This window comes from Notolabrus celidotus, chromosome 11 (assembly GCF_009762535.1).
Source record: "Notolabrus celidotus isolate fNotCel1 chromosome 11, fNotCel1.pri, whole genome shotgun sequence".
NCBI lineage: Eukaryota > Metazoa > Chordata > Actinopteri > Labriformes > Labridae > Notolabrus > Notolabrus celidotus.
In genome coordinates, this window is record NC_048282.1 from 32,288,611 (window position 1) to 32,311,406 (window position 22,796).

General features: G+C 41.0%; 2 protein-coding genes across 5 annotated transcripts in view; both read left to right on the forward strand.

Annotated features, from left to right (window-relative positions):
- The window catches only part of LOC117821927 (arf-GAP with coiled-coil, ANK repeat and PH domain-containing protein 3-like), a 105,164-nt gene extending 101,869 nt beyond the window's left edge, over positions 1–3,295 (forward strand). For both annotated transcript variants that reach the window (XM_034696484.1, XM_034696485.1), the window contains exon 25: positions 2,441–3,295. In XM_034696484.1, the coding sequence (XP_034552375.1) occupies positions 2,441–2,547 (107 nt within the window). In that variant the 3' untranslated portion in view covers positions 2,548–3,295. The remainder of the gene's footprint in view (positions 1–2,440) is intronic.
- Positions 3,296–5,386: 2,091 nt separating this feature from the next.
- hipk1a (homeodomain interacting protein kinase 1a) lies at positions 5,387–22,051 on the forward strand. 3 transcript variants are annotated; one of them, XM_034696820.1, is made up of 17 exons: positions 5,404–5,753; positions 6,970–7,703; positions 9,222–9,595; positions 9,682–9,805; positions 10,854–10,973; positions 11,079–11,165; positions 11,306–11,487; positions 11,590–11,740; positions 12,241–12,445; positions 12,559–12,677; positions 13,757–13,894; positions 16,229–16,380; positions 16,894–17,046; positions 18,340–18,510; positions 18,601–18,794; positions 18,977–19,107; positions 19,274–22,051. In XM_034696820.1, exons 1-17 carry the CDS (start codon positions 5,714–5,716, stop codon positions 19,688–19,690), a joined length of 3,492 nt encoding a protein of 1,163 aa, XP_034552711.1. In that variant the 5' UTR covers positions 5,404–5,713; the 3' UTR covers positions 19,691–22,051. The 3 variants fall into 3 exon arrangements, with proteins under 3 accessions (XP_034552713.1, XP_034552712.1, XP_034552711.1); XM_034696822.1 differs by lacking the exon at positions 13,757–13,894 and having other exon boundaries at positions 5,387–5,753; positions 16,232–16,380; positions 19,274–22,043; XM_034696821.1 differs by lacking the exon at positions 13,757–13,894 and having other exon boundaries at positions 5,397–5,753; positions 19,274–22,043.
- Positions 22,052–22,796: the final 745 nt, after the last annotated feature.

Here is a 22,796-nt window from a genome sequence, read left to right on the forward strand (position 1 = left end):
CTGTCTCTGACTGTTATCTGTACCATTTCTTTGAATATTGTAAGAGAACGTGTGTCTCTGATTCTACAGTACCTGTGCATATTAACACTGCTAGACCTCTCTGTTTAATAACTCCTCCCAGTGTCTTCTAAAAATGGTACTGAAAATAAATGAACATGTGACTGAAACTAACCTCCCTCTCTCTCTGTTTCTTTGCTTCTTTCAATGTCCTCCTTTACTTTCTCCTACAACCTCCTAATACCTAACAGCATGAACAAACATCTAAGTTAACATATTACTGCAACACTAATACTGACCTTATGTGTGAATTTAGCAGCATGATAATAGAACCTTTTGTTGTGTGGAAGAATATAAATATCATATTTGAATACTTGCTGACTGTTTTCAACTGATGCCCAGCTGGCATTCATCAGGACAATATAAATGTTTTTTTTCTGATTTGAAAATAAAGACACAAAAAATGACAATACAATTAAAAAAAAACAGACAAAAATAAAACAAAACAAATAAAACAAAATAAAAAAATTATAATCGTGACAATACATTTTAAAAAAGGAGAGGATTTTATTTATTAATTTATTATTTTTTTTTACACAATATCCATGTTTATTGTTTATAACACAATATAATGCACATTTCCAGCTGTCTGTTGGTAACAATACTCAGTAGCTGCAACCATATATGATGTGATTTCAGCCATAAGTCCTGAAAATGAATGACTTGACACACATTAAAAACACACAGACTGACTTTAACTTCTTGAAGTAATAATGAGCTTGCAGGTCAATCTTTGATCTCAGAAAAAGGATGTTTGACCAAAGTTCCTGCGTACTAGATCTGGGTCCAGACTAGATGCTGTTTTTGTCATATATGACATTAAACTGTAAGAGTCTGTGGTATTTGACTGCTTTCAAGACAAAACAAAATATTATTTTAAAGGCCAAATCCAGTGGCGGATCCATCGGGGTGGCTTTGACCCCCTTAAAATACGATTGGCCACCCCAAAATCCTGAACTTTGATTGGATCTTTTTGCTTGTCTGAGGCAGGATTTATGTTAACATCAGCTTTTTAGGCTGTGTTGCAAAACGCTTCCTGTAACTCTGTTTGTATGTCAACATTGCACATTTGATGTCCTTACTTTAAATTGAGACTTGGAATAGCTTCTTTTTAAGTCCTTCAAGATTTTAAGAAGATTTATTAGTTGCAACTCTGATTTGTTATATTTTACAATCAATACAGGAACATAACATGTTTTGGATACTTGAATGCCAGTGGTCAAAGTAGTTATGATTAGTGGGGGTGTTAAGGGTAAAGACATGCTATTGATTCATGTGTGTGTGCAAACTTACTTCATGCCACCCCTGCAAAAGTCAGTACCCAAGTATGAAAAGTTGGGACGTGTTATATGCAAATATATTTACTACAAAAATAACTTAGGTATGTCAACTGTAAAAATAACCTCAGCTCAGAATTAAAAACAATGTATGGAAAACCTTAAAAGGGTACTTAAATAAAAACCTATACATTTAAATCTAACTTTATTATTAAGAGTCAAAGTTAATGATAAACAGGTGGGAGCTTGTTGAAAAAAACATGATGATTTACAATTTTTTTGAAAACTAAGACCTTAAAATGTTGAGAAAGTTCCTCTTTATAAAAGTTTAAATTAATTAAATTAAACTAATTAATAAATGAAACTATTTATTGAGTTTTTAGATGATTTAATCTGCACTGGGTAGTTTAATTCCTAATAAAAAATATAACATTTCACCACTTAAAATAAGCTTTTTCTTTGTTTATATGCAGAAATCATAAAGTGTTAATTAACTAAAGCTTTCAGAAGATTGTAATGATGTACAAAAAATTATATTTGGCATGTAAAGTTGTAAGAAAAGATAAAAATCCATGTAAATATGAAATACTTCAGTTAATGTCCTAGTTGTGCTCTACTGCTGCTGATCAAACAACTTTGAACTGTTTCTTTTCCTTTAGAGCTCATTGTGGGTTTAAAACAAGAGGAACTGAAACAGAATCCAGATAATCTATAATTCCTTGATCTCTCGCTCTGCTTCTCTTTCTCACACTCGCACATACAGAAACAGGGAAAACCAGGAATGCTCATTCCTCCTTTTTTTTTTTAATTAGCCGAGCCTGGGAGCTCTCAGAGGGCACAAAAGAGTTCAACTGCTTTTGTTGTGCCGGCAGATTCATCGGCTGCCATGGACACCAGAAAAGTAAAGGCTCAGAATTTGCAGAGTTGAAAGAGGGAGGCTTCATGGTGCCTCTGCCTGTTTTTCACCCTTTCATTCATGAGGCTTTGGACTCCTCTGCTTCTTGTTTTTACCCCTGCTTTTATTCATAATAGATGTTTTGACTCTGATAAGTGTCTGTTTTGTGCCTCATTTTCATCCTTATTATTTCTGTTGTTTTCCTCACCAGGAGACGCCACATACCTTGACATCTTCCGAGAATTCTCCCACATGGCTTCACACAACCCGGAGAAGCTGAAACGGAGGAGTGTGCACTTCAGACACTCCTTCAGGTAGTCGACCAGGAAGAGGATAGAATTAGAAACTTGAAACTCCTTTTCAGTATGAGTCACAATAACATCATAACTCAAGCTGAGCTTTGAATTTGAGCCACTTGGACGGAGAATAAACATCATATTTCACTTTTATTAGCTACCATCCCTGTTTTAAAGACAAGATAAAGTGGAGAGAAATGTGGGATGTGTTCAGTGTTTTTAAACCTGCATTATATCTTTAAGAGTCATGTGCTGTTCTATTATTTTAAATGTGGAATTGCTGGTCTTTTCCTCTTAAATGTACATACAAATAAAGCTTTTGTACAATGTTAGATGAAACTTTTGATAAAGCACTTGTTAAGATTGTTTCCTTTACCGTGCATAGAGAATTTGCTGCATCAGTTCCATTATTCGTATCATTATGTTTCATTATTGAAGGAAATTCATCAATACTCCATAACTGCCCTGTTTTGTATTGCATGCATTTACTCCCATATTATTTCATATTTAAACTTGAACTCAGCTACGTGTCATATCATCACCAACAATCCATCATCCAGAAGTCGCAGTGTTACTTTTCTTGGTCAAACGTTGACTATGCTGGTGTAGTCTTTGTAATGTGTTTTTGTGTAATGTACCCTGCAGTACCACTATGAAATGCAGTGCTTCCGTTACTGTTTACATGCTGTAGAAGCATACAATGCTAATGTATCAGAATGAAGAGGAATGCTGATGAATGATGGATTGAGAATAAACATTGTTTGTGTTAAGACATGTGCACTCAAAGATCTTTGTGGGCTTCGACAATCAGCTATATCACATCTCTGTGTAGCTGCAACAACAGCGCCCTCTGGTGAGGAAATATGAGAGTAGTGACATCCAGCATGAGAAGTATAACAGCTTATTTTGCAAGCACACACGTCATTATAGGTGTATGTGCAGTTTTAGAATCATAAGACCTAACTTAGGCTGTCTCAAACCATATAAGAGGTAAATTGACTACAAGGTTGTGATGCATTCACGGTGAAACAGAGACAAGTAGCTTAAATCATGTCACAGTAAGTTTTCTCTACTGGGATGGCACCCTGGAGCAGGGGTTCCCAAACTTTTCAGCCTGCAACCCCCAAAATATAGGCGGCAAAGACTTGCGACCCCCACTGTCCCTCAGAGGGACTTAATGTGGCTTCATTTAGCTGGTCTGCAGAAAATGACCCTACCTATATGAGCATGTGTCTGTGTTTCCTGTGCCATTATGAATTAACCTACTGCTACTGATGCTTTTGATAATTAACTGTTCACTAACACTAAACTTAGGAGTCATCTGGCTAAAAGCAAAAGGCAGAAAACTCATTACATGTTCTATTGTCCAGGTTTTATCTCAAGTTTGGTTACTATTTTTGTTGATATTTTTTACTAAAATGGGTAAAATGTACTAATTTTAGATAACATAAAAAAGAAAAACATTCTGGAAGACATCTCATGACCCCCACTTTAGGAATCATTGCCCTAGAGGATACCATCCCCCATTTTCCTGCAAAAATTTCCACCCTAGATAGTGCTTTATCATCCTTTTTTCTACTACAGACCAATGACCTATACCTGTAGTAGATATAGTTGTAATTACACATACCAAAAATGCAGGTGAGTAGGAAGACCTACAAATAAAATGTGGTGTGTAGTATGCTAATGTATGTGTGCAATGCATCCTAACAATAAAGTTAGGGAATTATAACATTTGATTTAAATAAATGAACAGCATTTAAACAATGCTGGATATTATTTAGGCTACTTTGAAAAAATCTTAACAATGTAAAAGGAATTGAACACACTACTTAACCAGAAATGTCAATAATTTTCTGGTCCAAGCTTTCTATGTGAAGATTTGCTGCTTTTCTTTGAGTCTTTTTAGGTTCTGGGGAAGCTGGTCGTTCAAATATGTTGTTTAAAGCTATGGGAAATAGTATCTCCAACTTTTACTGGAGCTTTTACATCCTGGATGATGACTGTCTATTTATTAACATGCAATTATCACTTCATCTCATGTGCATGTGTTATGTTACTAGTCTATGCACATTTCTCACTTTATCACTGGTCTTGTAAATATATTGTAAATTGACTTATTTAGTTATGTACATACTTTTATTTAGGATGTACTAAATGTACTTTTTAATTGCTAATAGTTTTTTAATTATAACTATTTTATATGCTCTTGTTGTAACACTTTAGGTTTCCCCGTTGTGGGACAAATAAAGGAATATGTTATCTTAACTCTTGAAAATAACTGACAGATAAAGGGATGATGATAATAGTTAATATATTGGTTTAGTGCAGGGGGTTCCCAAACTTTTCAGCCCGCGACCCCCAAAATATAGGTACGAAAGACTTGCGATCTGCTATCCCTGGAAGAGATTTAAATGCTGTTTCATACTCCATTTAGCTGGTCTGCAGAAAATAAAGCACCTTCATGCACACCTAGCTGTGTTTCCTGTGGTGCTGTGAATTAACTTGCTGCTACTGATGCTTTTATTAATTAAATGTTAACTTAACCTAACCTTAGGAGTCATCTGGCAACAAAGAAAGAGAGCAACTAATGACATTTTTTTAATTTTGCAAGATTTTATTTAAAATTTAACTATTTTTGTCAATATTTTTTAGAATAATGGGTAAAATAGGCATCCTCAGATAATTTAAAATGAAACAAAAATTCTGGAAGACATCTCGCGACCCCAAATTAGTGTCTCGTGACCCCCAGGGGGTAACCACTGGTTTAATGTATTAGTTTGTACATTTTAAACATGGAGAGATCACATTTCAGAGTCTCAGCAGGGAACAACTCCATTGACGTTCGGTGCGTCATGACGTAATCTCGACAGAACAGGAAGTACGCTGAGCAGTCAGACTGCGATGATGATGATGATGATGATGGAGCTCTGTCTGGACGACGGCGCTCTCTTTGGTGCTGTCTGACACCTCCAGGGACATCATGCACCTCGTCGTCGCCTGGCTCGAGATGTGACCTCGTACTCGAGTCAGACATGACTCGGTTCCTGGCTGTGAGCTGAGCCCTCCTCCGTCCTGCCCCCCCGAGCTCCAGAGCATCAGCAGCAGCAGCAGGCGGCTAAGCGAGCTCAGCTGATCAGCTGCAGCAGCACTCAGAGCCCGGAGAGAAGATGAGGAAGAGGCCTTAGATGTCAGATCAGCGCCGGTGTGTTCAGTCATCAGATACAGGTAATGTCATTCATGCAAAGGTGGAGGTTTGGACTGTCAGGCTGCGGGTTTGACGCAGAGGCGTGCACAGGTAGCTAAAGGGGCGGGGACCACGAGCCAAAACCTTGACCCTGGTGTGTGATGAAGATGAGGCAGACCGGGTAGTCATTGAACACTGACTGATTAATACTGCAGGTGTGAGATAAAGTGTTTTCAGCCTTAATAATATTTATCTTGGTGCATGTTTGTCATTGATTTAAGAGTATATTAAAAGCAAAATAACTTTAAATAACAATGGTGATCAAAAGCTTTGGGCATTTATTTATTTTTTATTTTATTTTATTTTAATTGTTTATTTCGAACATCTTGGAAGACAAATTAAAAAGACTAAATAATAATAATAAATAATAAACTTTATTTATATAGCACTTTACTAAACAGAGTTACAAAGTGCTTCACAGAAAGTAAACAATAATAACAATAAATATAATCCCAACTCTTATTTCATACACATATACACATATACATATGTACACACATGCACATACATATACATTCATTAAAGATTTAAAAAAATCTATTTATAGGCAAGCAAAGCAATTAGTCATCACAACCTACTCACTGCAAAACAGGGAATAGGAAGAAGTGCAACACTTAACTAATGCTGTTGATTCAATTTAAACAAAAGATGAGGCATGTATGTAACGCCAAAGTATACATTTATATTTATAATTTGATATTATAAAAAAATAATAATAATCTGTATTTTCAGGATTTCCTGTTTTCTTTCTTATGACATGATTTAGTTTGTGCTGCTGGTTAGACAAACAAAGCACTCAAAGCACATTGCATTTTATGTGTATCATCATTGAATTTATGTGGATCCCTAATTGAAATAAATTGAATTAGTTTGTGAAATTAAGCTTCATAATATTGTGGCCCTGAAGTGCAAAACACAACAACAAATTAGAAAACACAACAACATTAACATCTGTCTGTTTTGTCATCGTGTTTCCTGATTTGTTGTTGTGTTTTGCACTTCAGGGCCACCGTATCATACTGGTGCAGTGGAAATAAAACTTGAATATTCCAAATCATTTATAGGTAGAGCTTTTTATGGGTGCTTTCACTCCTTAGTTTCAACCCCATAAATTCAGAGAAGCTGTATAACAGTGTCTCATATTCTCATTTATGGTTATGGAGGTCTTATTGATGGTGTCTTTAATTCATCCCACAGACATGTCGTCTCAGCTCCAGGTGTTCTCCTCTCCCTCCGTGTCCTCCAGTGCCTACTCTCGCTCAAAGAGGCTCAAAGTAGAGAACCCTGCCTGGGAGGCATCAAACCAGCTGGGAGATAATGGTTACTACCAGCAGAGCCCCTCCCAGGCAGCTGCACCCTCCACTTCTGACTCCAACTTCAACACGGTGTACAACTCCAATCAGGTGCCCCCACCCACAGCCAGCTCCAGGGAGCAGACGGTGGTGCGGGCAGCAGACAGCACAGGCAGCCTTCGTGGACCCCCCTCCTCCTCTTCCTCATCCTCCTCCTCCAGCCGGCGCGTGAAGGATGCAGAGTCCTCCTCTCAGCCGTGTAACCTTTACCACAAACAGTACAGCCTGAAGAGGAAGAGCGAGGAGGTGGACAGCAGCGACAGCGTCCAGATCCTGGAGGAGCTCTCGGCGCCTGTCGTCTCAAACCGCACAGCCGGCGGGGGAGGAACCACAACGGCTCAGTCTATAGCACACTCAACTTCAACCACAAAGAGCAGCAACTCACACAGCGAGGGCGACTATCAGCTGGTGCAGCATGAGATCCTGTGCTCCATGTCCAACAGCTATGAGGTGCTGGAGTTCCTGGGGCGGGGAACCTTCGGACAGGTTGCGAAATGCTGGAAGAGAGGCACAAACGAGATAGTGGCGATTAAAATCCTGAAGAATCATCCTTCTTATGCTCGGCAGGGTCAAATCGAGGTGAGTGTGTTAAAATAAAAAGTCAAGGGTTGGTAGATCCCTGAGCCGTCAATTATACTTCAAATTCAAAATACAATATTTATGGTCTTATACATTAAATTATACATCATTCAATGTGAAGGTAAATGTTTTTGGTACCTGTCCAGCTCCAGCCAAGGAAATATGCTCGCTGTTTACATAAAATAAAGTTTGTTTTAATTTGAATATACACAAAAAAGAGACTACAAATAAAAATCTATATATTGTTAAAAGACAAAAATACAAATTATAGAGTGGAGAAGAAGAACTGCCTAAATTGTACTTCAACAAAAGTCAGCGTCACCTGATCACTAGGGGGCGCTTAGGCACCGCCTACATGGAGAATGACAGACTTTTACTGAGTATGACTTTTATAAGTTACTTTATAATTGTTTGTTTTTATTGAAAGCAAGGTAAACATATTTTATATAAGGGGTAAATTATATAACCTGCAGGAGAAATGTTGACAAAAAATATTCAGAATGTCTAAAGTTACTAATTCGTCATGTTTTCTTGCATTGTCTCTCCTTATAAGTTGTTCATGCACACTGGCATTCCTCTTTGAGTCGAGAGACACAGGGCTTATTGGAGGGCAAGAAAAATGTGCCACAATGCATTACACACACCCACCAACAGGTGGCAGCAAGGAGCGAAATCACCCATGAATTGATAGATCAAGTTTATCTGGAAATCTAGAAATGTATCTGGAGACTGCAGAGTGAGCTCCTATTAGTAGCTGGTCCATGTTAAGGTCGTCTTGACTGTTACTTTACACTTTTATTTCTTATAAACACAAATAATGGCTGTAATAGCTGCAGATTTAGTTAAATTAAAGGTCTTTGGATGAAATAAATACACTTTTTTTAGTAACACCTGTTATTATGCTTTGCTTTATACTGTATTTATGATGCAATATATAATATAATATATTATAATATAATAATTTTGGAATTCTTGTACTCTGTGAATTTCCCCGTTGAGGAATAAATAAAGGAGTATCTAATCTTATCTTATCTTATCTTATCTTATCTTATCTTATCTTAAATTGCATTGTAGCCTCCCTAGAGAAAAATGCATCAGCTGCAACTGCCCAAAGCATTATGGGAACTGTAGTGAATATTGCATAAACATGATAGGAATAAACAGAAGAGAGGAAAATAAAAAAATCAGAGTGACCAAATTCTCTGATGCAAAATGTTACCATATTTCATTATCAGTGGTTTGATTTTTAATATTTAAATATGTTTTTCACTACTCAAATTGAAAAGATGAAATGTCTGAATCCCCAAATTTGCTCTGAAAGTAATCACATGCTGGGCTGAGACTTGTAATGGTTCTGCTAAAAGCCTGCAAATACAGGGAGAGCAAACAGATTGATATAAGGCAGAATAGAAGGGAGCTTGTACTTCTTTCATTTTGTCCACTTATTAACAAATTGAAACCTTTCTTTCTCTCTCCCTCCATCCTTTCTCTTTCTCTTCCCTCCACCCTCTTCTGCAGGTGAGCATCCTCAGCCGGCTGAGCACAGAGAACGCCGACGAGTTCAACTTTGTGCGCTCCTACGAGTGTTTCCAGCACAAGAACCACACGTGCCTTGTGTTTGAGATGCTGGAGCAGAACCTCTACGACTTCCTGAAGCACAGCAAGTTCAGCCCTCTGATGCTCAAGTGCATACGGCCCATCCTTCAGCAGGTCGCCACGGCGCTCATGAAGCTGAAGAGCCTCGGTCTGATCCACGCGGACCTGAAACCGGAGAACATCATGTTAGTGGATCCTCTGAGGCAGCCGTACAGGGTGAAAGTGATCGACTTCGGCTCTGCTAGCCACGTGTCGAAAGCTGTTTGTTCTACCTACCTGCAGTCCCGCTACTACAGGTACGTGTTTTGACCTCAACTGCATAATAAAGGGTAGAATAATGACTTCATCTATTTATAATATGTGAAATGTCATCTACTTGCAGAGCTCCAGAAATCATCCTGGGCCTTCCTTTCTGTGAAGCCATCGACATGTGGTCTCTGGGATGTGTTATTGCTGAGCTGTTCCTGGGATGGCCTCTTTATCCTGGTGCCTCTGAGTATGATCAGGTCAGCCTCACAACATGCCTAAACAATATACTCTAAAAATGTACATATATACATTTTAGAATTTTCATTTATTCTCTATTTAAATTTCAGAAACAGTTTAAAAAATATTAATTTGGGGGACAAACTCACTTTATTCTCAAGAGCAAGAGGAGAAGATTGAAACCACTCTCAAGCCTGATTTATTCTTCTGCTTCAATGGACGGCGTAGCCCAGGCCGGAGGTCCGTGTAGCTCCCGTACCTACGCAGAGGCCTACACACGTAGCTGACGTGCACCTCCTCCAAAATGTAACTAAGCAGACTTCAAGCCCTGTGATTGGTCCGCTCGGCGGCTTGTATTTCCCACACTTGCAGCACTTGCAGCACTTGCAGCACTTGCAGCACTTGCAGCACTTGCAGCACTTGCAGCACTTGCAGCACTTGCAGCACTTGCAGCACTTGCAGCACTTGCAGCACTTGCAGCACTTGCAGCACTTGCAGCACTTCCAGCACTTCCAGGATACCTGCTCATTGGCCACACATCGGCCGTGTATTTCATCTCCTCCTCTCTATTCTTCATGTAATCATGTCTGTATGATAAACAGCAACATGTATCAGCTGTAAATTAACATAACAAGCTCTGAATCTCTGTGGAAAAGTAAACAGAGATCATAGCGCGGCCGAAAGCAGGCGACCTGCTATCAGAGAGACCACACTGCCCTCAAGCATTTCAGCTGAGAATTGCTGCGCGTCACGGACACATTGACGCACAATTTTGGAGGAGGTGCACGTCAGCTAAGTGCGTAGGCCTCTGCGTAGGTACGAGAGCTATGCGGACCTTGGGCGTCAATTCAACGCAGAAGTATAAATCAGCCTTTAGTTGACAAAAATGTTCAAACATGTTTCAGGACTTTTATTCAGTTGAATGTTTGTCATGTAAATCAACAAGAGGCTGACTTAAACACCCCTCTGACATATGACCTGTAAACACTGCTGCATATATATTTCCCTGAGTTTACATTTGTTTTCTGGCTCCTGACATTCTTCTCTGTCTTCTTCTGTCTCTCCCAGATCCGTTACATTTCCCAGACTCAGGGCCTTCCAGCAGAGTATCTTCTGAGTGCAGGAACAAAGACCAGCCGCTTCTTCAACAGAGGCCCCGACTCCAGTTACCCGCTCTGGAGACTCAAAGTGAGTCACTCCTCAGAGAGAACACAGAATGTGTGAGACGCTTCCATAACAAGCATGAGCCAGAATACTTACTGGGATCTTGCTGTTGTTGTTGTTTTTTCTTAGACGCCTGCAGAGCATGAGGCAGAGATGGGCATCAAGTCAAAGGAGGCGAGAAAATACATCTTCAACTGTCTGGATGATATGATGCAGGTGAGGAGGAGGCTGTTTCAGTTTGTTTGCAGCTCTTTTAAATTCTCTCCTTGGGCAAATCATGTGTGGGTTGAAGTCTGCTCAATACACAGTGGTATTAGTGTTTTAAGAAGTTTGATATACTGACTTTGGGATACCAGGTGAACATGACAAACCTGGAGGGCACCGACATCCTGGCCGAGAAGGCTGACAGACGTGAGTTCATCGACCTGCTGAAGAAGATGCTGACGCTGGACGCAGACAAACGTATCACACCCATGAAGACGCTGAACCACCCGTTTGTGACCATGACACACCTGCTCCACTTCCCTCACAGCTCACAGTAAGACAGCACACGCAGGATGCTAACATAGGAATGATTACAGGAGCTTTATCTTAGCAGTTTTCCGGTGTTTGTGATGTTTGATTATTTGTTTTATTACAGCGTTAAGTCCTGCTTCCAGAATATGGACATCTGTAAACGCAGATGCAGCGCCTTTGAGAATGGAAAGAATATGTTTGCCAGTAACAACACCCCGAGTGCAGCCACCAACCTCACGGTCACGTTCAGCAGCCAGCTCAACCAGCACAATCAGGTGAGAGCTTCAGGTCACATTACTCATGTGGTCTCAGTTTTTGTGCCTCAGGTGAGAACAGACGCTTTTTAAAGTGATGGCTTAGGGGCCTCATTTATCAACCGTGTGTAGACCATGCATACACTCATTTTTGTACACAGAGTCTCATTCTTCTTATTGAGGTTGAGGTGTTGTTTTGCTCCCAAAACTTTGCTGTACAACATCACTTGAGGTCTGCAAAGTTTTGTTGATACTGTCTGCAACAAGTCACTCTATCACAAGAACTTTAAAAGGTATGTGGTTGACCATGTGAGGCATTTAGCAGACATTTCTAGATCTAAATCAGCCTCAGCATACAGGAGAAGATGTATGCATAAATTAAATGTATGCCTAAGCATGTTCTTCTCATGCACACATCCAGAACTTAATCTGTGAGTCTGTTTTGACTTGAGGGCTCCGGGTCTTTCCTTCTGAGCTCTGTCGATCTTTTCAGCCTTTAAACTTGTTGTATTCTGTCTCAGATGGCGTCCACAGGAGGCCAGTCTCTGTCCCTGAGCAGTAACGTCCCACTCCTGAACTACCAGCCTGGTCTCTACCAACAGGCCACCATAAACATCCCGGGCTTGACCCAGCAGGGGGTCCCTCTGCAGACCAGACCCACACAGCTCTGCACCCAGACTGAGCCCTTCCAGCAAACACTCATCGTTTGCCCGCCCACCATCCAGGGTGAGGACCACAGATGTTTAAATCAGAGCCTAAACCTCATGATCTCTTTCTTTAGTCTTCATTTTAAATCAACATTACTTTTTTTAAACCTGTCTCCATCCTTCTCCTTACAGGTCTTCAAACATCCAGTAAGCCATCTGGTTATCCAGTCAGGATGGACAACCCAGTCCCGTTGGTTCCTCAGAACCAGTCGTCCCAGTCTCTTCACATCCAGCCCAGCATGCTGACTCAGGTAAGGCCCAGTGTGAAGAATTACACCACCTGTTCTGTGAGGTTTCTGACCCATTAAAGGATCGTTGAGTTCAGTCCCTTAACCGGTCTCAGATGTTGATGAGCTGTTTGCAGTTCAACTTTAAAAACCTTTCCCCTCTTAACTTCTCAGATTGTTTCATAACTGTGACCACTCTTGGAGGATTAATGACTTTAAAATAGTATGAAACCTAATAAGCAACACAATGTAGAGATCTATGAAAGATGGAAACACATTTCTGAGTGGAAGAAGAACTTTGTTTTGCTTCTGTGCTGCCTCATTTATCATCTCATGAACCCCAACATTCATCTTCAGACGGTCTGAAGGGGTCGTGACCTCTAAGGAGGAACTAAACTTGCCAAATGTTCTCTAACTCCAAGAGCTACAACAGTAAAATGCAGCTTCTAAATTAAAATATCATAAACAATATTGTGATTTGTGTCTTTCAGTTTGCAGAGCAAATTATGTATACAACATAACACTAATGTGCTTTTAAATTGAGATTGCAGCAGACCGACTTGTGTTGGGGCGGTACATTAACTTACACAAAATATTAGGGGGCCTGAGTTTAGACTGGGATATTCCAGAAAGAGAAGCAGCAAATATCTTTTTCATAATTAATTATATATTGGATCTACAGCTGGTAAGAGTGGTTATTATTAAAAAGGAACAGTGACAGAAAGAGAGATATTAGTTATCTGTGGAGCTCAGTGAATCTTATCAGCTTGGACTCAGATCCAGAATCAATCTGGCTTTATGACCAAACATCAATGAACTTCTGTCACCTTGATATTGTTTTATTTACATGTGTTTGTTCATGCATTTATTGTTTTGTATATGTATTTGTTTGCTGAATAGCCTCAAACATGCCCCCCTCTTTGCTCTCCTCCTTCTTGTTCTGGTGTCATCACTACACACTCTTAATCAAATGCGACATGGCCCTCATTTTTGCAGTCTACTTCAATATAGAGCAGATGTGATCCACATGTGTCCTCTTCTATCTATCTGTCTGGATGTCTTAACACTCCTCCTCCCCTCCCTCACACCTCCTCTCCTCTCAGGCCTCCCTGGACCCCCTGCTGGTGAGCGGACTGTACGCCTCAGTGGCAGGAGCGCCACCTTTAGATCCGCTGCGGCTGCCAGTCGGCTGCAGGGGGGAAAGTCTAGGCGGTTTACTGGATCAGAATATTTCCATGCTGGTAAAACATCATCATCATCATCATCTCTTTTGTTCTTCCTTCCTCTAACAGCACAAAAATGTCTGAAGGCTGCAGCAGGGGATTTGTTTCAACTCACATGTCTGGGTTGTGCTTTTGCTTGTGCTTGCAGCCTCAGTGCCTTCATGCATTAGACTTTGGACAAGAACACGCATGTGCACAACTTTTCACAGTCACAAGGCCATATAGTTTCATAACTGTGGAACTTGAGCCACACACAGAAGTTTAATTTGACTCACAGGCCAGAAATTAATGTACAAGCGCTATCTGCTGCTATGTATACACTACCAGTCAACAGTTTGGACACAGCTTCTCATTCAATGGTTTTTGTTTATTTTAATTATTTTCATCATTGTAGATTAATACTGAAGACATCAAAACTATGAAATAATCTGGTTTCACCATAATATGGATTACAACAGTAGTCAAATAGGGCTATCCATTGTGTATTAACCCTACCACTGAACGACACAACTGATGGTCTCAAACACATTAAGAAGGCAAGTCATTCTACAAATGAGCTCTTGACAAGGCTCATGTTAATTAGAAACCATTCCAGGGGACCACTTCATGAAGCAGACTGAGAATACCAAGAGTGTGCAAAGCTGTCATGAAGGAAAAAGGGGTCTACTTTACAGAATCTAAAATATAAAACATATTCTGCTTTGTTTAACACTTAAATAATTCCATATATGTTATTTCACATTTTGAATTATTTGGTATTAATCTACGGTGTTTCAAATTATTAAAATAAATACAAACCCTTGAATGAGAAGGTGTTTCCAAACTTTTGACTGGTAGTGTATATGATTAAAATTCACACACCCTGTGTCCTCTTTATTCTATATATATTTATGTCTCAAGAAAAAGTTTGGAGTATCAAACACTAGTTGCCATAGAGGTTTGCAGTGTGGAGGTGCTGTAGGTGTTGACACAACCTTATGTTGATGAATTATACTTTTTAAAGCCTTCTGTAAGATGCTGGCTGCCACATTTTCGCCTCTTGTTTCAAGAGAAAGAATCAAATAGTTAGCACAGTTGGTTTAAGAAAAACTTAAAAACCTGTGTAAGAGCAGCTTTAGATTATCACATATAGAGCTCAGTGTGATTTGAAAGAGACAGAATGTCACACAACACCTCACACCACTGGGTTTTTAAAGCTTCAGAGGCTTTGGCCAATATTTAATTCAGATAACCAGAAAGGAAACTTGAAAAAAGAAGAAATGTCAGAAGAGGTCTAGCGGTTAAAGTGCTTTTCATATACAAAGGCTGTACTCCCGGCCATGAACCACTGCTGCATATCTTCCTCAACTCTCTCCTCCCCACATTTCCTATCTCTCTTCAGTTCTCCTTTTAGCATTAAAACCAGTGTTGCCACCTCCATTTCTTCCTTTCCTTTTCTCAAACTAACACACTCCTGTCTGTTTCAGGTGGGCTGTCTTACTCTCCTCTGGGCTCTTTTCTTTTCCCAGCACAGGTCTGGATCACGTGCATGCTTGGAGTGAAATGTTATTCTCTCCCTTCCTAAGCTTAGTTTGTTATTTACAGCTTCTCACAGCATGTTTCTCTCTCTGCAGTAACAAAAGCAGCTCTCTCTCTGCACAGGAATAACTCTGGACAGGAAATAAAAGGTTTTATTCTTAGGTAAGAGGCATTGTGCCTTTTGGCTGACCACAGCTGAGGGAAGCTTGAGAGAATTCAGAGGTGGACCGATAGAAGCCAACACATTTGGATGAAGAATAAGATGTCAGATTTTTTTTTACATCACTTCAAAGCTTCAATTTAAATTGATTCTCTTTGGGTATCTTCAGCTGCCAGCTAACACACTCCTGTCTTTTTCATATCTGATGTGCTCTCTCTGTTTGGACTCTTGTTTTTCACAGGACTATACCACATGCATGTTTGGCATCCTCAGTGAAAAGTTTATTTTCTCTGTCTTGGTTTGTATTTACTGCCTTTCAGCACATTTCTGTGTGAGCAGTAACAATCGCAGCTCTTTGCACAGGAACACGTCTCTGAGAGGAGATACAGACGGTGGCTATGTCTCTGGATCTTGTGCGTCATTCAGCTGTCAGTGTTCAGAGTTTAAATGGGACATCTGTTGATGTCTTTGTGCAGGATGAAGATGGGAATGTTTGCGGTTGTCAACAAACTGCATGTGCTCTTCCTGCTTGTGTGTCTAAGAAAATAACACACTTCTCCTCTTTGCTTCTTCTGTGGTCAAAGAGCTGCAGTTTACTCTCTTCAGAAAGTGTAAAGGTTTGAGAAATGAGAAGTTTCTCAGGTATGTTTTTTCCCATGTGTGTGTGCATACAGCAGGGCTGGCCTGCAGGCACACAGCAGATCCTCATCCCCTCCACGTGGCAGCAGATGCCCGGCATGGCCATTCATAACCCGGGGCAGGCCGTGGTACCGGAATCACCCATGGGTGCTCCCATCCCTGACAGCCAACAAGCCTCAGGCTGGAGGTGAGTCAGTCAAACATGACTCTCTGTCTTCATTCTTTTTATGAAACATAGACTGTATAAATAATGGACATAGTATCCATTACGTCACCCATCTGTTCCTGAGCACCGTTTTGAAGCCAATCGTCAGCCATATTGGAAATGCTGAACTCAACCAAACTTAGTGTGACGCAAAGAGACAGGGTTTGAGCCTCCTAGCCAACAGCTATGTGTTCCTGCCTGTCAGTTAAGTCAGTCATGTCCTTAAATGGGCAAAAACTCGTAATCTTAATATCTTCTGAATCGTCACGTTTGAGAAAAATTCGCCCCCTGCAGTGTGTGTTGATAGAAAGATTGTCTTCTTTGAATTGGTGTCTATGTGGTTTCTGGTGTTTCTGCAGCCAGCCTCAAGCGGATCCTCGATGAACTGCGGTTTAAAACACTCCCGCGTTGGCTTCATATTTTAAGAACGAAGGTTGCCGCTTTGGTATGAAAGCACAGCTTCAGCTCACTCTGTCCCGTGTGCTCCTTTCACAGGGGTCGTCATGGAAACCAGTACGACGCAGCCAGCCAGCAGGACTCTGGGGTCGGCCGTCACGCCGCCTCACAGAGCCACAACTCAGGAGCGGCTCACACGAGATCCCAACTGAGCAAGAGGTCAAAGGCTCGACATGCAGAGAGCAGAGCCAGGTATCCTGTCACACTACCTGACACTCACATTATCTACACGGATGTTTGATCCCTTCTTCTGTTTGCAAGACAAGAACGCCTCAGCTGCTTTATCTGGACCTTTATTCTACTGTCAGAAAATAAAGAGTTATTCAAGTTTCCTATAATAAGAGAAAAAGTAGAGCCTTGTATATACCTCTGCATCGAATCAATGACAGAGGTCTGAGTAGCTATCTTTTGACTCAGAAGCATATGCACACAGCCTGACGTTCACCTTCTCCCAAATGTAACTACGTGCCGTCTTGATGCAGACCACAAGCCCTGTGATTGGTTTACTTGAAGGCATTGTATTTCCTGCAATTACAGCACTTCTGGAATCGCCATCCATCGGCCGTACATTTAATCTCCTCTGATATGTTGCTGTATGATATATAGCAACATCTATCAGCTCTAAATAAACATAATCTGTTTGGATTGGAGCTGCTGTGAAAAGGCAAGCAGAAAATGTAGTAAGGCCGGAAGCAGGCAACCAAACTGTCATAACATTGACACATAAGGTGCATTTCGACCAAGAGTTCTGGGAGCTGAAAGACCCCAGAACTCTTGGTCGAAATGCACCTTATGTGTCAATGTGTACTTTACACCCTGAACTAAAAGGTTCCTCTGCACCCATTGTTGTCTGTGTTTCGACCGCGGGCTGAAGTCCCAGGTGGATTGTTCAAATCAGGTCAGTGACATGGAGAAAAAAAATTATATGAAATAATATTTTGAAATCTTAATAAATAACTAAACTAGTATGCATTCCCAGGAACTCCCTCTGTGTTTCAACAACTGTGTAAACACTGTTACATTCAGCCGAAAGTCCCAGGACCTTTGAAAAGTACTACTCCCAAATAAGGGGCTTTTCAGGGGGGAGATTATCTACCCCTGAACTAAATTTAGACCCTGGTTCCTCCGGTCGAAATGCATGTAGTTCAGGGGTAAAGTCCCTGCGGTCGAAAAACGCAGTAGTATAAACCAGGCTGAGTCCAGTTCAGCTGATTTGAGGTCATCAAATCACTCACCTTGACAACTAACAATCAAAACAAGAAATAAATGGATTCCATTATTGATTACATTGTTTATATATTTATGAACTGATTCCTGCAGTGCTTCAGATGTGAGTGTATAAATGATGGGTCATGGGTGCTTTAGCTTTGTGTACTTTTTGTTAAGGGTATAAGATTGTTCAAATATTTAATGCTTAATAAAATGTTTCATAAAAGTACATACTGTATATAAAATCATAATTTCATCTATCTCTGTCTCCTCTAGGCCTGTGTCCTCGGTACACTCGGCCTCCACTGTTGTCCACAACACCTCGTCTTACGCTGGTGACCAATCACAGCCCATCGTCATCTCTGACACGCCCAGTCCTGCTGTGAGCATCATCACCATCCACAGCGACTCAGAGGACGAGGACGACAGGAAGTTCCCTGCTGCCTGGTGTGCTGATTTCCTCTCTTTAACATTTCAGCTCTTATCACTTCCTGTTCAATGTTCAGTTTGCTGATTATTTACATTTCTCTCCTTCAGCTCTGGAACAAGCCAGAGGCCAAACGTGATCAGCTGTGTGACGGTGCACGACTCCCACGACTCGGACTCCTCCACCAGCAGCCCACTGAGCCCCAAGAGCAGCTCACAGACCAACAAGTCTATGGCCATCGTTACGCCCTCTGTGAAGAGCCAGCCAGGGGAGAGCACAACACACAAAGCCCCGGCTGCTCCAGGTCCTCCAGGACAGAGTCAAACTCAGTCCATCATCCACTGGGCTTCTAGATCTTGTTTTTATATTAAATAACTCGATGCTGTTGTGTCAAGTGATCCAATATAGCCCTTAGATTGTAGTAAAACCACTCATCTTTGCACCACTTGTAAGCTTATGATATATTCTCTGATTTTGCACGGGTAGATCAACCTACAAGTGGCTCTGGAAAGTCCAAGAAGACCTCAACTCAGCAGTCCACTCGTTCAGGAGATTCCACCACCGATCGCCATCAACGGGCTGCATCCAGCAGGTCTCAGCCTCTGAACCTGAGTCAGGTAACAGCTTTTGAATGTATCTCAAGTGTCTGTTGCAACTGCAAGTGTGTTGAAGTTAATCAGAAGACTCAGGGACATGCAAGGTTTATAAATCTATCCTGTAACTCGTGCGATCTCAGGACTCAGTTGAGCTCATTATTTAGTCTAACATATTCTGTTGTTTCAGGTACAGCAGTCTGTGATGTCGTCATCACATGACCAAACTGGAGGCAGCAATTCCTTAAGACGTCAGCCCACATACCCCCCTCCCGTCTCCTCCAACTCGTCCTACCGGCTTCACGAGAACCCTCTCTTCAGCTCCACCCCGAATCTGTACGCCTACCCAGCCTCAGCCGCCCTGGCCTCCGTGTCCCAGGCTGTGGATCAGATGCAGGGCGGATCGTCCCGTCACAGCCGGGCGGGGGGGGCTTACTCATCACTGGCGCTGCTGCAGAAGAACGGGAGTCTGACCCTGGGAGGGTCAGCTCCGGGACAATACGGTAACCACCAACAGCAGCAGCAGCAGCAGCAGCTGGGAGGGCAGCCTTACCACCACTCCAGTGCTTCTTACCAGCGGAAACTCAACCAGTATCCCTACCTGTGACAAACTGAAGACCAAAAGGAGACCGACACTAGAGAGGAGCACAAGCTCATCACGACTGACTGTGATCAGACCTGCTTTCCTAAACTTTTCTTTACGGTAGGGTTCTGATTCCTCTGCTTACACAGAATGTATTTATGTTTTAATCATGTTCACTTTCTTTATTTTAATGTGTTCCAAATTTGGGGTTGGATTAGAGCATGTAAAAAGCAGCAAACAGTGCAGTCTGGACGTACCTGGACAGTGATTCAGTCCTTATCTTGTTGGTCCTGTGCTCCACGTTTTGAAATGACAGTAAGTATAAACGTTCAGCTACGGGTGTTTACATCCACAGCTGATGCAAAACACACAGGGACTGCAGCCTTTTATATGCACAGTTCCAAAATTTAAAGGACCAGGCTAAATTCTACTGCTTCCAGGCTGCAATGTGAGGTTGACTTTTCATGAGTTAAAGCTGGGGTTGGTAGTCAGATTTAGATATATTTTTTGTTTTACTGGTTAAAATGATCTTTATGTCCTGATGGCAATCAATACATAATGTGTTCCTAAAAAAGAGCCAAAAAAAAGCCTCTATCTACAGCTGGAGTAAACCTGGGAAAACACCAACCAATCACCGTCATTAGGGTCCAATTTATGAAACCAATCAAATCCTGTCCTGCCGTTCTGCCCGCCTCCTGCGTGTTCACTCCCCGTTCCCTGCCTCTACTTCCCCTGACTCTACTTACTGCCCCTCTCGCTCGACCTCGGGCCTGTCCCCTCTGACCTGATGAGGTGCTTTGCTCAGGACTGTAGTCCGGATCAGAGTCTAGAAAGCTCTCACCACGGGGGCTCTGACAAGCAGAAGAATTAATGACATTCAGTAAGTCCTACAGAAAATGTAGATGTATTGTAGCGTCCGTCTGGACACTGTAGGGATGACGAGCCGATTCGTGAACACGTTGATCTTTAATAACCGGTCACTGTCAGCCGTGATCACACAAACCAACAAACAATCAATGTTTGAATGAATGAAGAACTTCTCCTCTTGTCTCTCCTCTCTCCTGATCGCACACTCTACACCTCTCCTGATGCCTTCACTGACTGTCAACACTGTAGGAATTAAGAACATCTACACTGAACACGTTTAACAAACAGTAGAGCTGTTACAGTATTATATATGTGTTATAACGTTTCTCCTGATATCGTGTCACCGGTACAACTGGATAATGCTAGCATGACAGTTGTGAGTGCTAACAGCAGCCATGTTTGTTTGTGTTTTTAACTTTCACTATGATAATGTTTTTGTGAGGACCAGTTTTGAATCAGTCACCATCATATGTTCGCGGGGGCGTCGTTTTGGAGGAGCTCTGAGGGGAAGGGGGGGAGGGGTTAGACGGAGTCATGAGGAAATGCTACATTCAAATTCATGCTAGTTTTCTGAGACTACCAACCCCAGCTTTAAGCCCAGGATTATAACTTTATATGACAATGTGTTGAGGAAGAACTGGAACTTGCTGCTCTCTGTTAACATTATTATAATTATTAATACTATCAAATAATCGAAAAGTTGCATTTACATTTTCACAACCGCCTTACTTATTTTTAGAAATAATGTCTTTTATTTGAACCTTTAACCTGTAAGGATGTTGTGATAATTTAGATTATGTTGTGTGTTTTATTTGAATGTACCTTGTGTGTGTGTGTGTGTTTTATCTGTACTATGAAAAGTGGAGAAGGTAAGCTATGTACTGTACTGTATACTGACGTGTCACTGTGTTCTCCAGATGTTTCCCATGTTAAATCTTTTTTTATTTCCTGGATTATATTTATATGCTCAGTATGTTGAAGATTAGGGTGTTGTAATTTCAGGGGATTAGCCTGTTTTGTTTTTTTTTTACATTTTACAAAGCTGTTCTTTAGGTTGCATGTGTCTGACATGGAGTAGCATTCTGGAAAGGTTCATAAACTTGAGCTTCGCTGATTTTCAGTGTCACCTGCAGAAATAATGTAATCTTTAATTTGTGCTAGGGACACATCAATGATTTCTGAAAATGAAAAAAAAATAAGCTCTTGTCTTGTGAGGTGATGTTTGTGAAGTAAAGCGTGCACATCAAATCTGATTGGATTTCTCACAGTCATGTAAAGTTAGAGACATTTAGGTTGCAATTCACAGTAATGTGCTTTGATTGGTGAATAATTGAATCTGACAAAGATGATTTATAGATATATAAATCGATGTTCAGTATGTAACCGCTTCTAAAATCATTGGTTTGGTGAAATAATGGTTGTTTTTACAATCCTGCTGTATTGTGAAGTGCTACATTACAAAGGACACACAATGAACCGTGACTCTTGTTAATGCAATAAAATCTTCTCTAAACAGAATTCAGAGACTTGTTGATGACAGAAACTTGAAGGTCTTTATTTAAATGATCCCTAACCAGGAGCAGTTTGAGGATCAGACTTTTAGGAGTGATCAGCTACTTGATTAGGGTGAATAGGGGTTAGGGTTAGGGTTATGATTAGGGTTAGGGTTAGGGTTAGGGTTATGATTAGCGTTAGGGTTAGGGTTATGATTAGGGTTAGGGTTAGGGTTATGATTAGGGTTAGGGTTAGGATTAGGGTTAGGGTTATGATTAGGGTTAGGTTATGATTAGGGTTAGGATTAGGGTTAGGATTAGGGTTAGGGTTATGATTAGGGTTAGGGTTATGATTAGGGTTAGAATTAGGGTTAGGGTTAGGATTAGGGTTAGGGTTGGGTTAGGATTAGGGTTAGGGTTAGGGTTAGGATTAGGGTTAGGATTAGGGTTAGGGTTATGATTAGGGTTAGGGTTAGGATTAGGATTAGGGTTAGGATTAGGGTTAGGATTGGGGTTTGGGTTAGGATTAGGGTTAGGGTTAGGATTAGGGTTAGGGTTAGGATTAGGATTAGGGTTAGGGTTAGGGTTAGGATTAGGGTTAGGGTTAGGATTAGGGTTAGGATTAGGGTTAGGGTTAGGGTTAGGATTAGGGTTAGGGTTAGGGTTAGGATTAGGATTAGGGTTAGGGTTATGATTAGGGTTAGGGTTAGGGTTATGATTAGGGTTAGGGTTAGGATTAGGGTTAGGATTAGGGTTAGGGTTAGGGTTAG

What these genes read in the sequence shown, in the direction of transcription:
- hipk1a (XM_034696820.1), top strand. Translation starts at nt 5,714, where the DNA reads ATGTCAGATCAGCGCCGGTGTGTTCAGTCATCAGATACAG. An exon ending in TGTTCAGTCATCAGATACAG is followed by an intron (nt 5,754 to 6,969) that starts GTAATGTCATTC and finishes TTCATCCCACAG; the next exon opens with ACATGTCGTCTCAGCTCCAG. An exon ending in TTGCCCGCCCACCATCCAGG is followed by an intron (nt 12,446 to 12,558) that starts GTGAGGACCACA and finishes TTCTCCTTACAG; the next exon opens with GTCTTCAAACATCCAGTAAG.